The following is a 17,621-nucleotide window of genomic DNA, read 5'->3' as shown; positions in this document are numbered from 1 at the left end:
TGGAGGTATGTGTCTGTATATATAGATATGTACATTTACAGAAACCCCCATGAAAATCCCGTGTTTACCCCTGACAGCAATCACCTGCATTTACCCCTTCAGTGGCAATCCCGAGAATTTTCCGGGCTGTGCTTCAGTGCCCAGTCTGGCAAGCCCGAAAAATTCTCAGGATTGCCACTGTTTGGAGCCGGGCTGCGCTGCTGAGTTCACTCTGATCTCAGGCAGCGTCACACTGCCCGGCTCGCCTCCTCCTCCCTCCTCCTCCCCCCTCCCCTCCGGGTTTTCAATAGAAGTCCCTGGCGCCGGCTTATGACAAGCTGCTTCTTATACTGGGAGACTTCTCTATTGTGTATATATCTATGTATACAGCTGTTGCACAATTCCCCAAGTTCTGTGATCTGGTGCTGCAGCAGTAATATGGGACGTTGGAGAAGTAAGTGTTATACATGTGGGCGGGGGTGCAAGGTTATTATCTAACATTATGCAACAAATAAGTTATCCCAGCTGCTGCATATCTGGCTCATACTTACATTCATTTCCCTAATTCTTCCTAAATATCTACTACTATAGGATAATGTGGAATCATATGTTGTACAGTGTAATATCTAGTTATTTTTCAATTCAATATTAATGAACAGATAATACAAAATATAGAACACAATCGTAATAGTAGTACTGTATATCCTTTCATATAAAATTATATGGTAATTCTATGTAACCATTCATAAGGTAAAACTATTTCAGAATATGTAACAGAGGTTCATGTATCAATATATTCTTATGTATAATATAATTACCTTACTCTGGGGATCCTTCCTCTGTCTCTCTCTTACTCCTCCGTCCTCCCAGCTGATCCAACCAGTAACTGATCCAGCAGCTCCTCCATCAGCTGCCAGTGGCCTGATACAGCCTATTTATAGTCACTCCTCCCCATCTCTCCCCAGTAGTTCCCATGATGCCCTGCAGGAAATATTACACTGAGAGGTGACATGTAAATTAGGGTCACATAACATTAGTATACAGTCATTCACCACAGCAGCTCCTCCTGCCCAGCTCCTTGTCTTGTAAATGAAGAGTAAATATTCCTAAAGTCACTTACTACAATAGGAAATGCTAATTACACCCTGGCAGGGTAACACCTTGTATTGTAATTAGATTAATTGGACCTTTTGTTTATTGTTTTGGCAGAGTTTCAGCAGAAAGACTTGTTCTACATATCAGCAGGAAAACAGTTATAGACATAGTCACACAACCATAAACATTCTGTTTTCATATAAAAATAAAAAAACGTTAGGAATTGTTGAGCTGCAATGTATTTATAAACAGTTTTGACTGTAAATGCCTAATGCCAATCAGTAATGATATAAAAGGATATGTTGGGTCTTAAATTGATGTTAAGATATCTTTCCTTGATGTAAAACTTGATGTAAAACTCACAAATAGATTAAGAACAATTGAAGTTATCACAGATAGAGGATATTCTGTCTTTGCTGTTAGATATGAAGACCGCAAACAAACAGTTGTGCGTCACAGTGGCGCTGCTGATAGTTATCCCACCACCTCTTTATACAATAATAGTACTTTCCTTGTCACAATACTTGAAAGGTGGTGTACTGTACTTTTTCTCTGCACAATAAGATTTTGAAAAGGGACATGTCTTTAATTCCTCTAGATGCGCTCACATTCTGTTCAAAGCAAACAGCTTTTAGGTCGTATATAGGACCAATTACAAAGCTCTGGCTCATCCCTTGTGTTTATTTCTTGCACCCTGGGGGAAACAAAGCAAATATACATAGGGCAACTCCATATTCGCAACAATTATATTTATTATAAAATTGCACTCACATAAAAACATATAAAAAAGGCATATCACCACTACGGGTACGTTGGTTTCCAATGTTCTCCCATATATTTCGAAGCATCCCTCAGTATATGACGGCAGTCTGTCAGTCCTCCCCAGGAAGTGTCAAACTTTAGGTGATCGAGTTCTGCTTAAGCGCACTTTCAGACAACCGTCCTATCTCAGAATCAAGACTGACAAGACAAACGGAGCAGCCGGGAACCCTGCTCACGGCGTGGGCAATTGAACAAAAACTCCCCTAAAGTGGATTACAAAATGAATAGCCACGGAGCATAAGTATAACTCTTACTTTCTTCGCATTTATATTTCTAAAGTTTACTAACAACTAAAAGCATATTTTTATGGCTAAATGACTGAGCATTAAAATCTGGCTGGACACTAGCAATTTGTTTGCATTGGCATAGGCGTGCGCAGGGGGGGTGCCGGGGGTGCACAGGCACCTCCTAATGACAGGACCTTGCTGCACGATTGCAGCAAGGTCCTACATCACAGAATATAATTTTTTTTTCCGGGAACCGGCTGCCTGTAGGGGGAGCTGAAGTGCACAGACAGCTCCTCTCAGGCCTTACTGAAACAGTGCTGGACGAGTGGCCGGGTGAGGAGTAAGGAGAGGACTTCCTGGTGTTTGAATGTGCTGCAGGTAAGCTGGAACAGGGGGATTGTATGTTATATGAGGCTATGACTTTGTTTTAGAGGGGAAGGGGGAAGGTATATTGGTCTTTAATAATGCTGGCTGCTTTTTTGTTATGTCATAAAGGTGTGTGTTTATCAGCTTTTTGTAAGTATACTGTGTGTGCATAGGGGGGCTGTTTATATGTGCACTACGTGTGTGGGAGGGGACTCTGTGTACTGTGTGTGTATGTGGGTGTGCAAAGGCTGTGCATATGTATACTATGTGTGTGGGGGGCTCTGTATGTATGTATGTGTGTGTATACTAGGGTCCTTATTCAGATGCACTTGGCTGCATGGGGGGGGGGGCGGAGATGGGCGGGGGGCGCCGGTCTGCCCCATTACCATATGGGAACGCCCAGCGTTCCATGGGCGTTTCCATGAGAACGCTGGGTGTTCTCATGGTAATGAGGCAGTGACGCGGGTGTGTGGGGCAGGTAGCTGACATCACGGATGTCAGCTGCCCGCCCAGATCCACGCCAGCGTGCACGCAAATGTAAGTAACTTAAAAGTCACTTATATATGCGTGCACGCTAAACATCATTCGATGGTCGGTGACCATCGAATGATGTGGGCGGACACCCGAGCAATGCGAATGGATGTTTATGCAAAACATCCATTCGCTGCTGTGCGGGCTAAGCCGCACTTTGCTGGGGCGACGGGGGGGGGGGGGGGCGGGCGTTCACCGAGCGGGGTTTGATGGACTCGCAAGGCTGCGAATCAACCTGAATAACCCCCTATGTGTGGGGGCGGGCATTTGCCCCTGGGTACTTGGGGTACAAGTGTGGTGCACCCCCTAATAAAACAGGCTGCGCACGCCTATGTGCATTGGAGTGTGATTTTGGAGAGATCTAACATTTACAGTATATCTACAGACTAATATTGTCTCACAAAAGACTGCCGGTACTTATGTATTATCTGGGCTCCCATGTTAAATGCACCCCATTTTTTCATACCCCTACTATCCAACTACGCATGGAGTTGAGTTTATATAGTGTGGAGAGCGCAGCGAGCCACCGTGCCCGAAGCATGGCGAGCGCAGCTGTCTCATAAGAAAAACGGGAGCCGTGATATTACATAAGTACCAGACTGCCGTTAATCCCCAGAGGCGTAGCTAGGGTGGAGCCGGTGGAGCACTCGCTCCGGGCGCAGAGATGTCACCTGGCGCCGGAGCGAGTGCACTCTGCCACCGGCTCCCCCGCCATGCTCGCCGGCTCCCCTGCCCAGACACTTTATTTCTTGCTGCAAACTCTGCGCAGGAACACAGGGCGACCCCCGCCACCACTTCCGACCCCGGGGCACAGGACACACTCCTTGTGCGCCGGTCCCGGGATCCCCACACACACTCCATTGTTACTTCCGTCCCCGGGCACAGGACACTTGCTGGCGCGTCACACAGGAGACTTTCCTGTACAGAAGCGCAGCAGTGGCCAGGGCAGGGACGCTTTTACACAGCCGCGCTGCCTGTGTTATCTGCACCGTGAAGCTACAGTCCCGTCCCTCCCTCCTTCCCAGCAGTTCATTCCTGCTCACATTGACAGCCTGAAACTCCGGAGGAGTCCGTCCTCACAGGCTGTAAAAAAAAACTGTTACCTGCTAGTGTGTTTCACTTTCTCCCTCTTCATGCTGCTGCTGTACGCACGGAAAGGAATGTGTCGGGAGCAGACACTTAACTGTTTGCATCCCTTCTTTTAACAGTAAGTGCTACTGTCATGTTGCCATGTTAAAAATGTGTGCCTTTGTACCCTCCAGAACTCAATACTGGCATTGGAAACACATTCTTCACGCCCCCCCCCCCATATTTATACATGCACCTGCGTGTAATTATCTCCTATATATTTGGCTACATCTGTCACTCAAAGTGGGTGTCTGTGTCTATAACGCTCTGTTCCCGGACTTTCCTCTTAATGTGTGATTGCCTTCATCTGTGCTGAACACCTTTCTGAGAAATTAACCTGTTTAAAACAGGTGATGGCAATCATACATTAAGGGGAAGTCTAGAAACAGAGCATTGTGTCCCTCCTGGAGAGGGTCATGTTGGGAGGTATGGAGCAATGTGTCCCTCCTGGAGAGGGCCATGTTGGGAGGTATGTGACAGAGAACCAGCCCAGTGAGCCCACAGACAGTGCCAGACACCCACTGACTTCCCATGTTGCCCAGCACTGCTACTCCACAGCCACCAGGTAAACGCCCCCCTCCCGCGATTTGCGGCAAAACCTCCCCCCCGCGCGCCCCCCCCCCCCGCGATTCGCGGCAAAAACATCCGCTCCCCCGCGACCCCCCCTACCGCGATTCGCAGCAAAAACACCCCCGCGACCCCCCCTCCCGCGATTCGCTGCAAAAAGAACCCCCCCACGACCCCTCCCGCAATTCGCGGCATAACCACCACCCCGCGACCCCCCCCTCCCGCGAATCGCGGCAAATCCTCCCCCGTGACCCCCCGATTCGCGGAAAAAACACCCCCCCCCCCGCGACCTCCCTCCCGCGATTCGCGGCAAAAAGAACCCCCCCGCGACCCCCCCTTGCACGATTGGCGGCACCCCCCCTGCGACCCCCCTCCCGCGATTCGCGGCACCCCCCCCCCCCCCGCAATTCGCGGCAGCCCCAGGATTAAATGGCACATGCAAAACACTAACATGGCTATGGTCGACAATGAAAAAGGTTGACATGAGTTTTTGAAGATTTAGTTTTAATTTTTTCATATTCATTGTCATGTGTCAACATGGACACCAATGAAGTGGCACACTTATGTCAACATTTACATGTGTTGACCTTTCTGTGTTGATTTTTTCTTGTGGCGATTCGCGTCACACCCCCCGCAACCCCCCCTCCCGCGATTCGCGGCACCCCCCGTGACCCCCCACCTCCCGCAATTCGCGGCAACCCCCCACCGGAACCCCTGTGAACCCCGCCCTCCCGCGATTCGCGGCACCCACCCCCGCGACCCCCCCTCCCGCAATTTGCGGCACCCCCCCCGTGATTCGCGGCAGCTCCAGAATTAAATTGCACATGGAAAACACTGACATGGCTATGGTCGACAATGAAAAAGGTTGACATGAGTTTTTGAAGTTTTTTTTGTCATTTTTTGAATATTTTCATATTCATTCTCATGTGTCGACATGGACACCAATGAAGTGCCACACTTATGTCAACATTTACATGTGTTGACCTTTCTGTGTTGATTTTTTTCTTGTGGCGATTCGCGTCACACACCCCCCCCGCGCAACCCCCCCTACGGCGATTCGCGGCACCCCGGCACCCCCCCCGACCCCCCCCTCCCGCAATTCGCGGCAGCCCCCCACCGGAACCCCCATGAACCCCGCTCTCCCGCGATTCGCGGCACCCACCCCCCGCAACCCCCCCCTCCCGCAAATCGCAGCACCCCCCGCGATTCGCGGCAGCCCCAGGATTAAATGGCACATGCAAAACACTGGCACGGCTATGGTCGACAATGAAAAAGGTTTAAATGAGTTTTTGAAGATTTATTTCATTTTTTTAATGTTTTCATATTCATTGTCATGTGTCAACATGGACACCAAAGAAGTGGCACACTTATGTCAACATTTACATGTGTTGACCTTTCTGTGTTGATTTTTTCTTGTGGCGATTCGCGTCACACCCCCCTGCAACCCCCCCTCCCGCGATTCGCGGCACCCCCCGTGACCCCCCACCTCCCGCAATTCGCGGCAACCCCCCACCTGAACCCATGTGAACCCCGCCCTCCCGCGATTCGCGGCACCCAACCCCGCGACCCCCCTCCTCCCGCAATTCGCGGCACCCCCCGTGATTCGCGGCAGCTCCAGAATTAAATTGCACATGGAAAATACTGACATGGCTATGGTCGACAATGAAAAAGGTTGACATGAGTTTTTGAAGTTTTTTTTTTCATTTTTTGAATATTTTCATATTCATTCTCATGTGTCGACATGGACACCAATGAAGTGCCACACTTATGTCAACATTTACATGTGTTGACCTTTCTGTGTTGATTTTTTCTTGTGGCGATTTGCATCACCCCCCCCCCCACAACCCCCACTCCCGCGATTCACGGCACACACACACACACCTCCCCCGCGATTCTCGGCACCCCACCCCGTGACACCCCCTCCCGTGATTTACGGCACACCCCCGCGACCCCCCCTCCCATGATTCGCCGCAACCCCCGCCCCGTAACCCCCCCTCCTGCGATTCGCGGCACCCACCCCCGCGACCCCCCTCCCGCAATTCACGGCACCCCCCCGCCCGCGATTCGCGGCAGCTCCAGAATTAAATTGCACATGGAAAACACTGACATGGCTATGGTCGACAATGAAAAAGGTTGACATGAGTTTTTGAAGGTTTTTTTTTCATTTTTTGAATGTTTTCATATTCATTCTCATGTGTCGACATGGACACCAATGAAGTGCCACACTTATGTCAACATTTACATGTGTTGACCTTTCTGTGTTGATTTTTTTTCTTGTGGCGATTCGCGTCACACCCCCCGCCACCCCCCCTCCCGCGATTCGCGGACACCTAAGTTGCAATAGTCTCTGCAATCCCTCCCCTCCAGCGATTCGCAGCATCCACCCCCCCACAACCCCCCCTCCTGCAATTCGCGGCACCCCCCGCGACCCCCCCTCCCGCGATTCGCGGACACCTAAGTTGCAATACAGGGCATCTTTCATACAATTCTAACCATATTTCTCATATACAAACGTTCACAAATTAAGGGGGCGCAGCCCCTTACGACGGTGTGAAGAGCGCCCGTAGGGCGCGATGAATCACCTAGTAGAATAATATGGCCTTATCCTATGTGTGACATTGTAGTTAAGTACAGGTTGAGTATCCCGTATCCGAGTATCCGTTATCCGAATTATTCCGAAAACCATACATTCCAGAAAGTGAAAAAAAAAATATTTTTTTTGCTAAAAACTCACTGGTGACATTTGTAACAGCATCACTGGGGACATGATATGTAACTGGCACTATATATGTGCAAGACAATGATTGCTTGGCATTCAAATTCAATATCTGAGATGTTACACAAATTTTGTTTCATGTTTTGAAACCTTGTTTTTTGAACAAATAAAATATATTTGTGTGTATTTTATGTGGTAATAAAATATATTTGTGTGTATTTTATGTGTTTATACAGCATACATGCAAGATACTTCAAAATACATAATTGAAATATTAAAATATTCCGAAATACGGAATAATTCATTATCCAAAATTCTCCTGGTCCCGAGCCTTTTGGATACGGGATACTCAACCTGTATTCATAAATCAATATACAAATTCATGAAAGCTCACATTATATGTATAAATATATTAATGGGACTTTATAATTTTTCATCTAAATTGTATGTGTCAGTAATGTAGGGGCAGGAATCATTTAGATGTCACATAATTATACTGTATAATACCATATGTGATACAATATATATAATCAGTAATATGTACATTATATATCTCTATGTGTTCTTTATCAGTTATATGATATCATGTATAAGTACCATATGGACTATATCTATATATTCTCTATCATACTGTGGGATCATTTGTATAATATATCTGACACAATAAAAGGATAATGCTGCTCCTCACCTTTATGGGGGAATTGGAGTGTTGTGCATGCTGGCAGTCACTGGATGGCGCCCAATGGAGCTTCACGTTTTGCCCTGTTTGGGAGCTGGCATTATTGGTATATTGGCTAGTTACTTGTGTGTATATATATTTCTCTAATTACTGTGCGATCATATGTGTAATACCTCTATATTCTACGCAAGGGCAGTTTTTTCGAAGTGTGTACTGTAATTATACATTCTACATTAATATAATTAGATAATACAATATCAAATAACTTGCATTTTGGAAAAACATATATTATTTTTCTATAAAAAACATATTTATTATATACACTAGCTGACCCGCCCGGCGTTGCCCGGGAAAACCTTGGGGTTTTTTTATTTCCAAAATTGCTGAAAAATGTAATCTTACAGTATGCTTTGCCAAAGACCTAAGATTGTAATTTGTTGTAGATTTCACCATAATGTTAGAATGTGTTTGCATTGATACTCAATGACGGCAATGAATTCAGGTGTGGTGGTGTTGTTTGAAACACAACGATCCTGAGTTGATAACTTGTATGTGTTGATGAATTCTACATCCACTCCTGAGATTTAGCACCTATGACATAGCCTCCAACATCTGAGGGTCAGAAATCGGTACAAAATCAGAAAGGGATGTGGCCACACCTCCATTTCTATACTTTCAATGGTACAGTTTCTAGGGTGTGTAATTACAGGTGCTGAGTGCGTGGAGACCGGGGTGGGCGTTACTTACCGCGCCATAATTAATAAAAAATTCAACGCTCCCTGCCACTCCCGCTCCCCTCACCAATCCAGCCTGCAGCAGTCTCTGAGGTCTGGAGATCTGTAAAGCACATGCACCGGTCATCTCTACCAGTGGGGCAGCCCCTGAGTGTGGGAGCATGTCCGCAGGCCTGGCCACATGACGTCATAACGCGACGCAGGCTACCCGCACAACACTGCAATGCAACACTGGGAATGAGTGCAATGGGCCAAATTCTTCCCTACACCCGCCGGGCCAATCCACCGATCCAGCCATCGCAATCATCAATGGGTGCATTGATAAGAAGTTGAAGAATAAGACTGAGATAAAGATTTTCCATGTTAAAGTGTACAATTTACTCAATAAATCATGAAAAGATATAAGTGTACATAGAAGTACAATCAAGAAATGAAAGTAGGATTAAAAAATAAGTTCTGATTCAAACTCATAATTGTTTGGATGGGGGTGGGTTGTGAAACAAATCTATAGGTGGAGGGGGATATGGATATTGTGGGCATAATTGGTGTTTGGTACACCTACAGGGGCTACTCATTTGATGGGATTTTCACTACAGTGTCATGGTCACAGTGTCACCATAAGGGGATTCCCAATTCGGGTCCAGGTGGTCTTTTAGGAACCCTTTACAATCCCGTAGGTCTCTTCTCCTTGAGCCTACGGTCTCCCTTAATAATAGTCAATCACTGAGGGAGACCATAGGCTTTAGGAGAAGAGACCAACGGGATTGTAAAGGGGTCCCTAAAAGACCACCTGAACCCCAATTGGATTTCCCCCTAAGGTGACACTGTAGTGAAAATTTCTCATCAACTGGGGACCCCCTGTAGGTGTACCAAACACCAATTATGCCCACAATATCCATACCCCCCTCCACTTATAGATGTGTTTGGCAACCCACCCCATCCAAACAATTATCAGTTTGAATTAGAATTTATTTTTTAAACCTACTTTTATTTCTTGGTTGTACTTCTATGTACATATATTTTTTTCACGATTTATTGAGTAAATTGTACACTTTAACGTGGCAAATCTTCATCTCAGTATTATTCTTCAAATTCTTACACTCATAACATTCAAACGAATACATGCAGCACTCATGCCCATCGACCAAACATTATCTATGAACCAAGAGTCTGGGACACCCTCAAGGCAGAGCAGTGCCTAACATAAAACTGACAGGGTGAGTGCAGTGTACCCACTTTGTATTGATCAAGGGGTGCATTGGCCAGGACAAAGATTTCTCAGTGCAACTGGCTGGGGAGCGCAGTGACAGGCTGGAGGACTGGAGAGACGGATATGCGGAAAAAAGAAAAAACGGTACATTAGGTACAGTTTTTATTTGCTGGTACAGACTGTTAAATAAACGTCAATTTTTTATGTGTTCTGTGTGTTGTACTGTTTGTGTGTGTGTGTGATGTAGTGTAAGTGGTTGTGTGTGTTGCATGTATCTGTCCAATGCGTAAGTGTGTGAGGTGTGCTATGTTGTGTCTTTGTGTATATGTGCAATGTTTAAGTGTGTGTTTTGTGTATGTTGTACTGTTTTTTGGGTGTGTATGGTGAATGTGGGTGTGTGTTGTGTTGTTAGAGGTATGTTATGTGTGTGTGTGCTGTGTTTATCTGCCCTATGTGTAAGTGCGTAAGGTGTGCTACGTATAAATGTGTGTGTGTAGTGTGCCGTGTGTATCTGTGCAATGTTTAAGTGTGTGTGATCTGTATATTGTACTGTTTTTGGCTGTGTGTTGTAGTGAATGTGGGTGTGTGTTGTACTGTGAGTGGTGTGTTATGTGTGTGTTGTGTGTATCTGCCGAATGTGTAAGTTTGTGAGGTGCGCTACGTATACATGTATGTGTAGTGTATTTTGCTGTGCCTATCCTGGCAATGTTTGTGTGTGTTTCTGTATCTGTACAATGTTTAAGTGTGTGTGTTTGTTGTACTGTTTTTGGGTGTGTGTTATAGGGGGAAATTTACTAAAGGAAATTTGTAAAAAAATAGGTGTATTTGTATTTAGAAATACACTTATTTTTGACATTTACTTTCCCGAAAATACGCCAATTCGTATTCGTATTGATAGCACATCAATACGAATACGAATTGGCGTATTTTCGGGAAAGTAAATGTCAAAAATAAGTGTATTTCTAAATACAAATACACCTATTTTTTACAAATTTCCTTTAGTAAATTTCCCCCATAGTGTATATGGGTTTGCGATGTACTGCATGTGGTGTGTTATGTGTGTGTGTGTGTGTTTTGTTGTGTGTATCTGTCCAATGTGTAAGTGTGTGAAGCTCGCTACGTATATATGTGTGTGTTGTGTACTATGTGTGCGTATGTGGTGTACTGTGTGTGTGTGCACGTGTACAATGTGTACATTTGTGTGTGATGTGTGGTCTATGTATATCCTCATTTATTCCTAATCGTTTAAAGTCTCCACCATAGTGTTAGAATGTGTCATTCATACTCAATGACAGCAATGAAATCAGGTGTGGAGTTGTTCCTTCGCAACGGTTTCCCAGATCGTCGATCCTTTTCCCAGATCATCAATTAAGGCAAATTAAAACTTGGGGGGAAATTTACTAAAGGAAATTTGTAAAAAATAGGTGTATTTGTATCCAGAAATACACTTATTTTTGACATTTACTATCCCGAAAATACGGCAATTCGTATTCGTATTGATAGCACATCAATACGAATACGAATTGCCGTATTTTCGGGATAGTAAATGTCAAAAATAAGTGTATTTCTGGATACAAATACACCTATTTTTTACAAATTTCCTTTAGTAAATTTCCCCCTTGGTGTTTTTTAAATTTCTAAGTGAAATTTCCGAAAAACGGCTTCGAGGTGCACACCACCGGGTACAGAGGTATCTTGTTGCAGAATTTGGTGGCTCTGAGTGCCACGGTGTGTCCGCAATGCAACGGACACGCACACACACACACACGCACGCACACACGCACGCACACAGACTCTTCAACTTATTATATAGATATATATATATATATATAATTCTCAGCTTTTTGTTTGTACAAATATAATCAAGGAATGATGATTCATTAAGATTGTTGCAATAACATACTAGTAACATATATCATGATTAAAGTGTGAGGATACGGGAACTTCTATCACCCAAACACTGCGCACATGAAACAAAAATATCAGTTGATTTTTCACCACAAACCGACATAGATAACACACAGGAACAAGAGGTAATGGTAGCACAGAAACAATATAAAGGTAGTGGCCCAAATAGCCAGTCCTTGTAGAGGATATAGTTCCTCCATTGCTTCTATATTTGCCCATTACTATGTCAATTTTGGCATTTTATTAGGAATTTCTCATTAGATCACATAGTCATTTATATTCCATTCACAGCTGATGGGCAATCATTGGGATCAGGGCTGCCATCAGAATATGTGGGACCCTGGACTGACATAATAGACAGGGCCCCTTCCCTTTCTAAAGCTGTGTACACATGGGGGCGATAGGGGCTGAAATCGCCGGAAATATTTTCGCTGGCGACCATATTGCCAGTGATGGGAGTGTGCACCAGTTATAAATCGCCGGGTGCGCGCTCCCGTTTTCAGCCCTGTTCTAATCGCTGGTCGCAGGAGCTTGCTCCTGCGACCAGCTGATTACCTCTGTGGCTCCCCCAGCAGAGGTTCACTTTCATCAGCGACCATCTCTGGTCGCTGATGAAAAAGAGACACTGAGCATTATATTGCTGAGCAATTTATCTCCCCCATGTGTACGGTGCTTTAGACAGTCAGCAGCACTGGCCGCACTACTCAATCTATACATTGCTTCATGGGAAATGTGAACTATGTTTATGACAAATTACACTTTATAGACTATAATCCTGGGCCCAATATCTGTCTGGGACTGGATAGAAACTTCTCTGAATGGAGAACACTTAGCACCAGGTGTATTTGATATGTAGGAAGGTTATGTTTCCACTCTACCAAGGGAAATCCAATGTAGAATAGCAGATACTCTAAAATATTCCCTGTGGTGTGAACAACAGAGAGTCTTGGGATATATTCCCTACAACATAGGACAGGGGGTAATTTCAGCCTTCTCATGTGCGGCTCCTCTCACCCCCTGCCCCTTTCTTATCTTTTCATGCATTGGCTTATGATATATTTAGGGACAGCAATACTGCTATTATCTCCACAAAGGGATCTTGGAAGAGTTTTCATGTAGTAATTCATGATTTATGACAAACTGCCTCATATTTATTTGGTATATTAATGTAATGACATTACTGACTATTATATTGTGCAATTTCTTGCCCACTGTATTTGCTATGATATACCATTTGGATGTTTGCCTATTGCCTTGGATATATATCAGTCTCACATGCATTGAATAATCTATTATTACTTGTCGTGCTTTATGCAATACAATTGTATTTGAAATTCAAATTTGTTTTTTTTATGTTACAGGTTTAATCCAGAAATTCTGCTAAGAACATTACAAGACCATTGTTAAAAGGACATTATTCTCGGATCAAACCAACTATAGATAGTGTTTTCCTATACACCTCTGGAGGATTCTCTAAAGACATTCTCATTTTCTGAATGGGAGAAACCTTCCACAGCTAATTTGTATCTTATCTATGACAGGATGAGTCTGACAGGAGAGAAACCACATCTGTGCTCTGAGTGTGACAAACGCTTTACATATAAATCACAGCTTCTCAGACATCAGCAGAGTCACACAGGAGAGAGACCAAATCTGTGCTCTGAGTGTGACAAACGCTTTACATGTAAATCACATCTTCTCACACATCAGAGGAGTCACACAGGAGAGAGACCACATCTGTGCTCTGAGTGTGACAAACACTTTACATGTAAATCAGCGCTTCTCAGACATCAGAGGAGTCACACAGGAGAGAAACCATTTACATGTTCTGAGTGTAGCAAGTGTTTTATCACCAGGCAAGCACTTGTTATACATCAGAGGAGTCACACAGGAGAGAGACCATATAATTGCTCTGAGTGTGACAAAGGCTTTGCAAACAAATTAGATCTTCTCATCCATCATATGAGTCACACAGGAGAGAGCCCATATCTGTGCTCTGAGTGTGACAAACGCTTTACATGTAAATCACATCTTCTCACACATCAGAGGAGTCACACAGGAGAGAGACCACATCTGTGCTCTGAGTGTGACAAACGCTTTACATCTAACTCACATCTTCTCAGCCATCAGAGGAGTCACACAGGAGAGAGACCATATCTGTGCTCTGAGTGTGACAAACGCTTTACATGTAAATCACATCTTCTCAGACATCAGAGGAGTCACACAGGGGAGAGACCATATAAATGTGCTGAATGTAGCAAGTGTTTTATCACCAGGGAAGCACTTGTTCGGCATCAGAGCAGTCACACAGGAGAGAGACCATATAAATGCTCTGAATGTAGCAAGTGTTTTTCTCAGAAATCACACCTTTCTGAACATCAGAGGAGTCACACAGGAGAGAAACCATTTCAATGCTTTGAATGCAGAAAGTGTTTTACAGTAAAGAGAAATCTTCTTCTTCATCATCAGAGGATTCACACTGGATAAAAACACATTAATGCTCTAAATGTAACGAGTGTTTCACTAAGAAACATGGGACCTTATTCAAGTCCGTACATTCGGACCCCTTCGTTCGCAAAGTGTCTGATGTTGGGCTTTTGGCACAGCATAAGATGACATTTTACAGCAGAGCCGGGCGACTCTGATGTTATGTGTCTGCACATGTGTAGGGTCAGTTCTGCGCATGTGCAGATGCTGGGTGCATGCACCCATGGCGGACAACCTTTTCGCTGGTTGCTCCCAACTAACCTTGTGGGCAGAGGGCGGAAAGACAGGGGGCACTGAACTGGTCCATTTTCATATGGGAATACCTAGCGCTTCATTGAGAATGCTGGGTGTGCTCATTCTAATGGGCTGATGATGCGGGTGAGGGGGCAGGTGGCTAAGATCACCAGATATCAGCTGCCCGCCCAATTCCTTCAGAATTCACACACATCTACAGTTACTCTGAGCAACCTTAGATGTGCATGTGCCTTCCACATTTGATGGTCGGTGACCATGGAATGATGTAACAGCCTGTGAATGGATGTTTATATTAAACATCCATTTGCAGCCTGTCCGTGGGAACACCGGCTGCAAGTTTGGGCGAGCAGCCTGGCATTCACAGGTGGGGTTTGGTGGACTCACAAGGCTGTGAATTCGCAACCTTTTGAGGCAATTAGAATAAACCCAAAAAACTTGTTATATGTCAAATGAGTCACACAGGGGATCAGCCATATCCATGCTCTGAGTGCAGCAAGTGTTTTACTAAAGAGATCAACCTTATTACTCACATACATAGTCACTCTGAGGGTCTGAATGTTGCATGCGAATCAATAGTAAGTTGTATCACCACATTATGTGTTTCAGGAGGGTAACTTTAATGTTACAGTATGAATATGGCAATAAGTTGATATAAATCCATCTTGCTAAAGACAGGAGAGCTGTGACCAGTAAACTGGGGGCTGCTTTTCCCTTGGGACAATCTCTCTGTTAGGAAATAGAGCTGCAGTATAACAAACAATGACGATGTGGCTGCCATTACTGTGCCCTGTAATATACAGCTGTTCTGCTCACACTGGTGCTGGGGATAGTACAGGAAAGAACTTTAGGTACTTGTTTAGTTTCATGGCGGCTGATATATCGGATGCGATATCTGCCAATGCGATCCGATGTGATTTTTTTTATCTGTTCGTAACCCCACTATCCACTACGCATGGAGTTGATCTTATATAGTGTGGTGAGCGCAGCAAGCCACCGAGCCCGAAGCGTGGCGAGCGTATGCGGATTTCTCGTCACACTATCTAAAATCAACTCCATGTGTTGTGGATAGTGGGATTATGTACAGGTAAAAAAATTGGATCGGATCGGTTGATATATCGGCCGATATTGCATCCGATATATCGGCCGCCATGAATCTAAACACGTACCGAGCTTTATATCCATTACAGAGTTCCAGCAGCTCCTCCCAGTCCCTATTATACCTGCTTATTCTGTCCCTCATACATTCCTATCGCTGTCTTACCTCCCTCTGATTCATATACTATGTATTATATTGTATAATGGTGCAACTAAGACATCAGTCCCCTGTATCCCGTATTAATCAATGATTATACAGTTGTTTGCTTGCTGGCACTAGGTGATTAAAGCTTATTTCCTGTTGCTGTTGGCAACAGCACATATTTTGTTTTTACACCATGTTTTGAATAAAATCCCATTGATAACACATTGTTTACCATGATTATGATCAAGAATTTAATTAAAATGACAGTAATTATAATCAAACAATATCAGTAACTACTATTTATGTTACTGACAGTTATCCCCATAATACTTGTTGTTGAATAAATACTGATCCTTATAAATGATATGATTCTGTTTTTCTGCTGATCATATATATTGTATAAGTATTAAATCATTTTGTACATTGATCTACATATTAGATGATGGGACCAGGGGAGATACAGATGGAGCCACCATCATCTAGCCTGCCTATGGCGTTTGTCCTGCCATAAGTAGCACAGCATGGTATATGGCATATGGCTTTATATACCAGCAAGACCAGTCCCATATAAAAGAGGAGATTCTTGGCTTTCAGGGCTCTAATAAGTATATACATCAGACACATCTCACCATCACCTGACTACTTATAGGTAGAGCTTAGGGCTTCTATGAGATTATCCAACACTGATCCTGTATTGTCCTATATTACACTTTCCCACAGATTTTTTTTTTTTTTAATATTAGAATTGGAATAAGCGCTACTGCTGTCACTGACAGTACAAGCAAAAAGGAGAAAAGGAAATGTCTTTCTGTGTGGTGCACCTCATGAGAAAAATAGCATAACATTTTGCTTTTATTAACTTATATTAAAAGACAAAGAGGCGAAATATAGACAAAACAGTGAAACATAAAACACGGACAGTGTATTAAAAAGGATAAGCGAATTTATCCTCACTTAGGAGGTTATTCTGATCGTAGCGGCCAAACGTGCGTACGTTCGCTATTAACGTACGCTATCCGCATGCGGCCGTTGGGGTTAAGTCCACCCACAACTCAGCCGCATACGTACGGCCAGAAACAACGTCAAAGGGGAGTGGCGTACAATTGAGCGTACGCCAACGTACACGGACGGACCAGCCCTTACACTCCGACAACTGGCGTACAATTGCGCGTACGCCACCGTTTACGGACGTCTCTCGTCCGTCTTCCCACCGACTTCTTGCGGCTATCTGAGCGTACGCCAGCTTGCACGGACGGGTCCCTATTGTTTTCAATAGAAAACTCAGCTTATGTCACCGCTCGTGAGAGTGAGCGTACGTCCGTGTACGCTGACATACCCTTCACATATATGGACCTGCAAATCTTGCCTTTCAACTATAATTATGAAAATTAATTAATTGATTGAATCAATTAATGTGCAAAATAGTGGGCATAGGCTTAAAACATTGCTGAAACATCCTTTGTAGGTGTTAGATGTGGTTTATATTATTGTATCATAAATACAAAACCTATGTTTGTATTAGAGTGAACACGTTGACACATGTCGACTTGTGTAGATTGACTGTGCTACTGTGTAAAGTCTATGAAAGCACGTAGTGAATGTGTATAACTGTTTAACAAATACCTACCTTAGCATATATAAGCAGGTCTTAAAAAGATTCTTACCTTAAATTAAACA

At 44.2% G+C, this 17,621-nt stretch overlaps 1 protein-coding gene across 1 annotated transcript in view; it reads left to right on the top strand.

The window, feature by feature from the left end:
* LOC146073262 (uncharacterized) overlaps nt 1–14,449 on the top strand; it is an 89,800-nt gene extending 75,351 nt beyond the window's left edge. The window contains exon 5 of the mRNA XM_083180449.1: nt 13,514–14,449. Coding sequence (XP_083036575.1) covers nt 13,514–14,449 — 936 coding nt within the window. The remainder of the gene's footprint in view (nt 1–13,513) is intronic.
* Nucleotides 14,450–17,621: the final 3,172 nt, after the last annotated feature.

This window comes from Crinia signifera, chromosome 4, assembly GCF_055691185.1.
Source record: "Crinia signifera chromosome 4, ASM5569118v1, whole genome shotgun sequence".
Taxonomy (NCBI): Eukaryota; Metazoa; Chordata; class Amphibia; order Anura; family Myobatrachidae; genus Crinia; species Crinia signifera.
The sequence above is the reverse complement of the archived record's forward strand: the minus strand, read 5'-3'. Positions and strand labels throughout refer to the sequence as shown.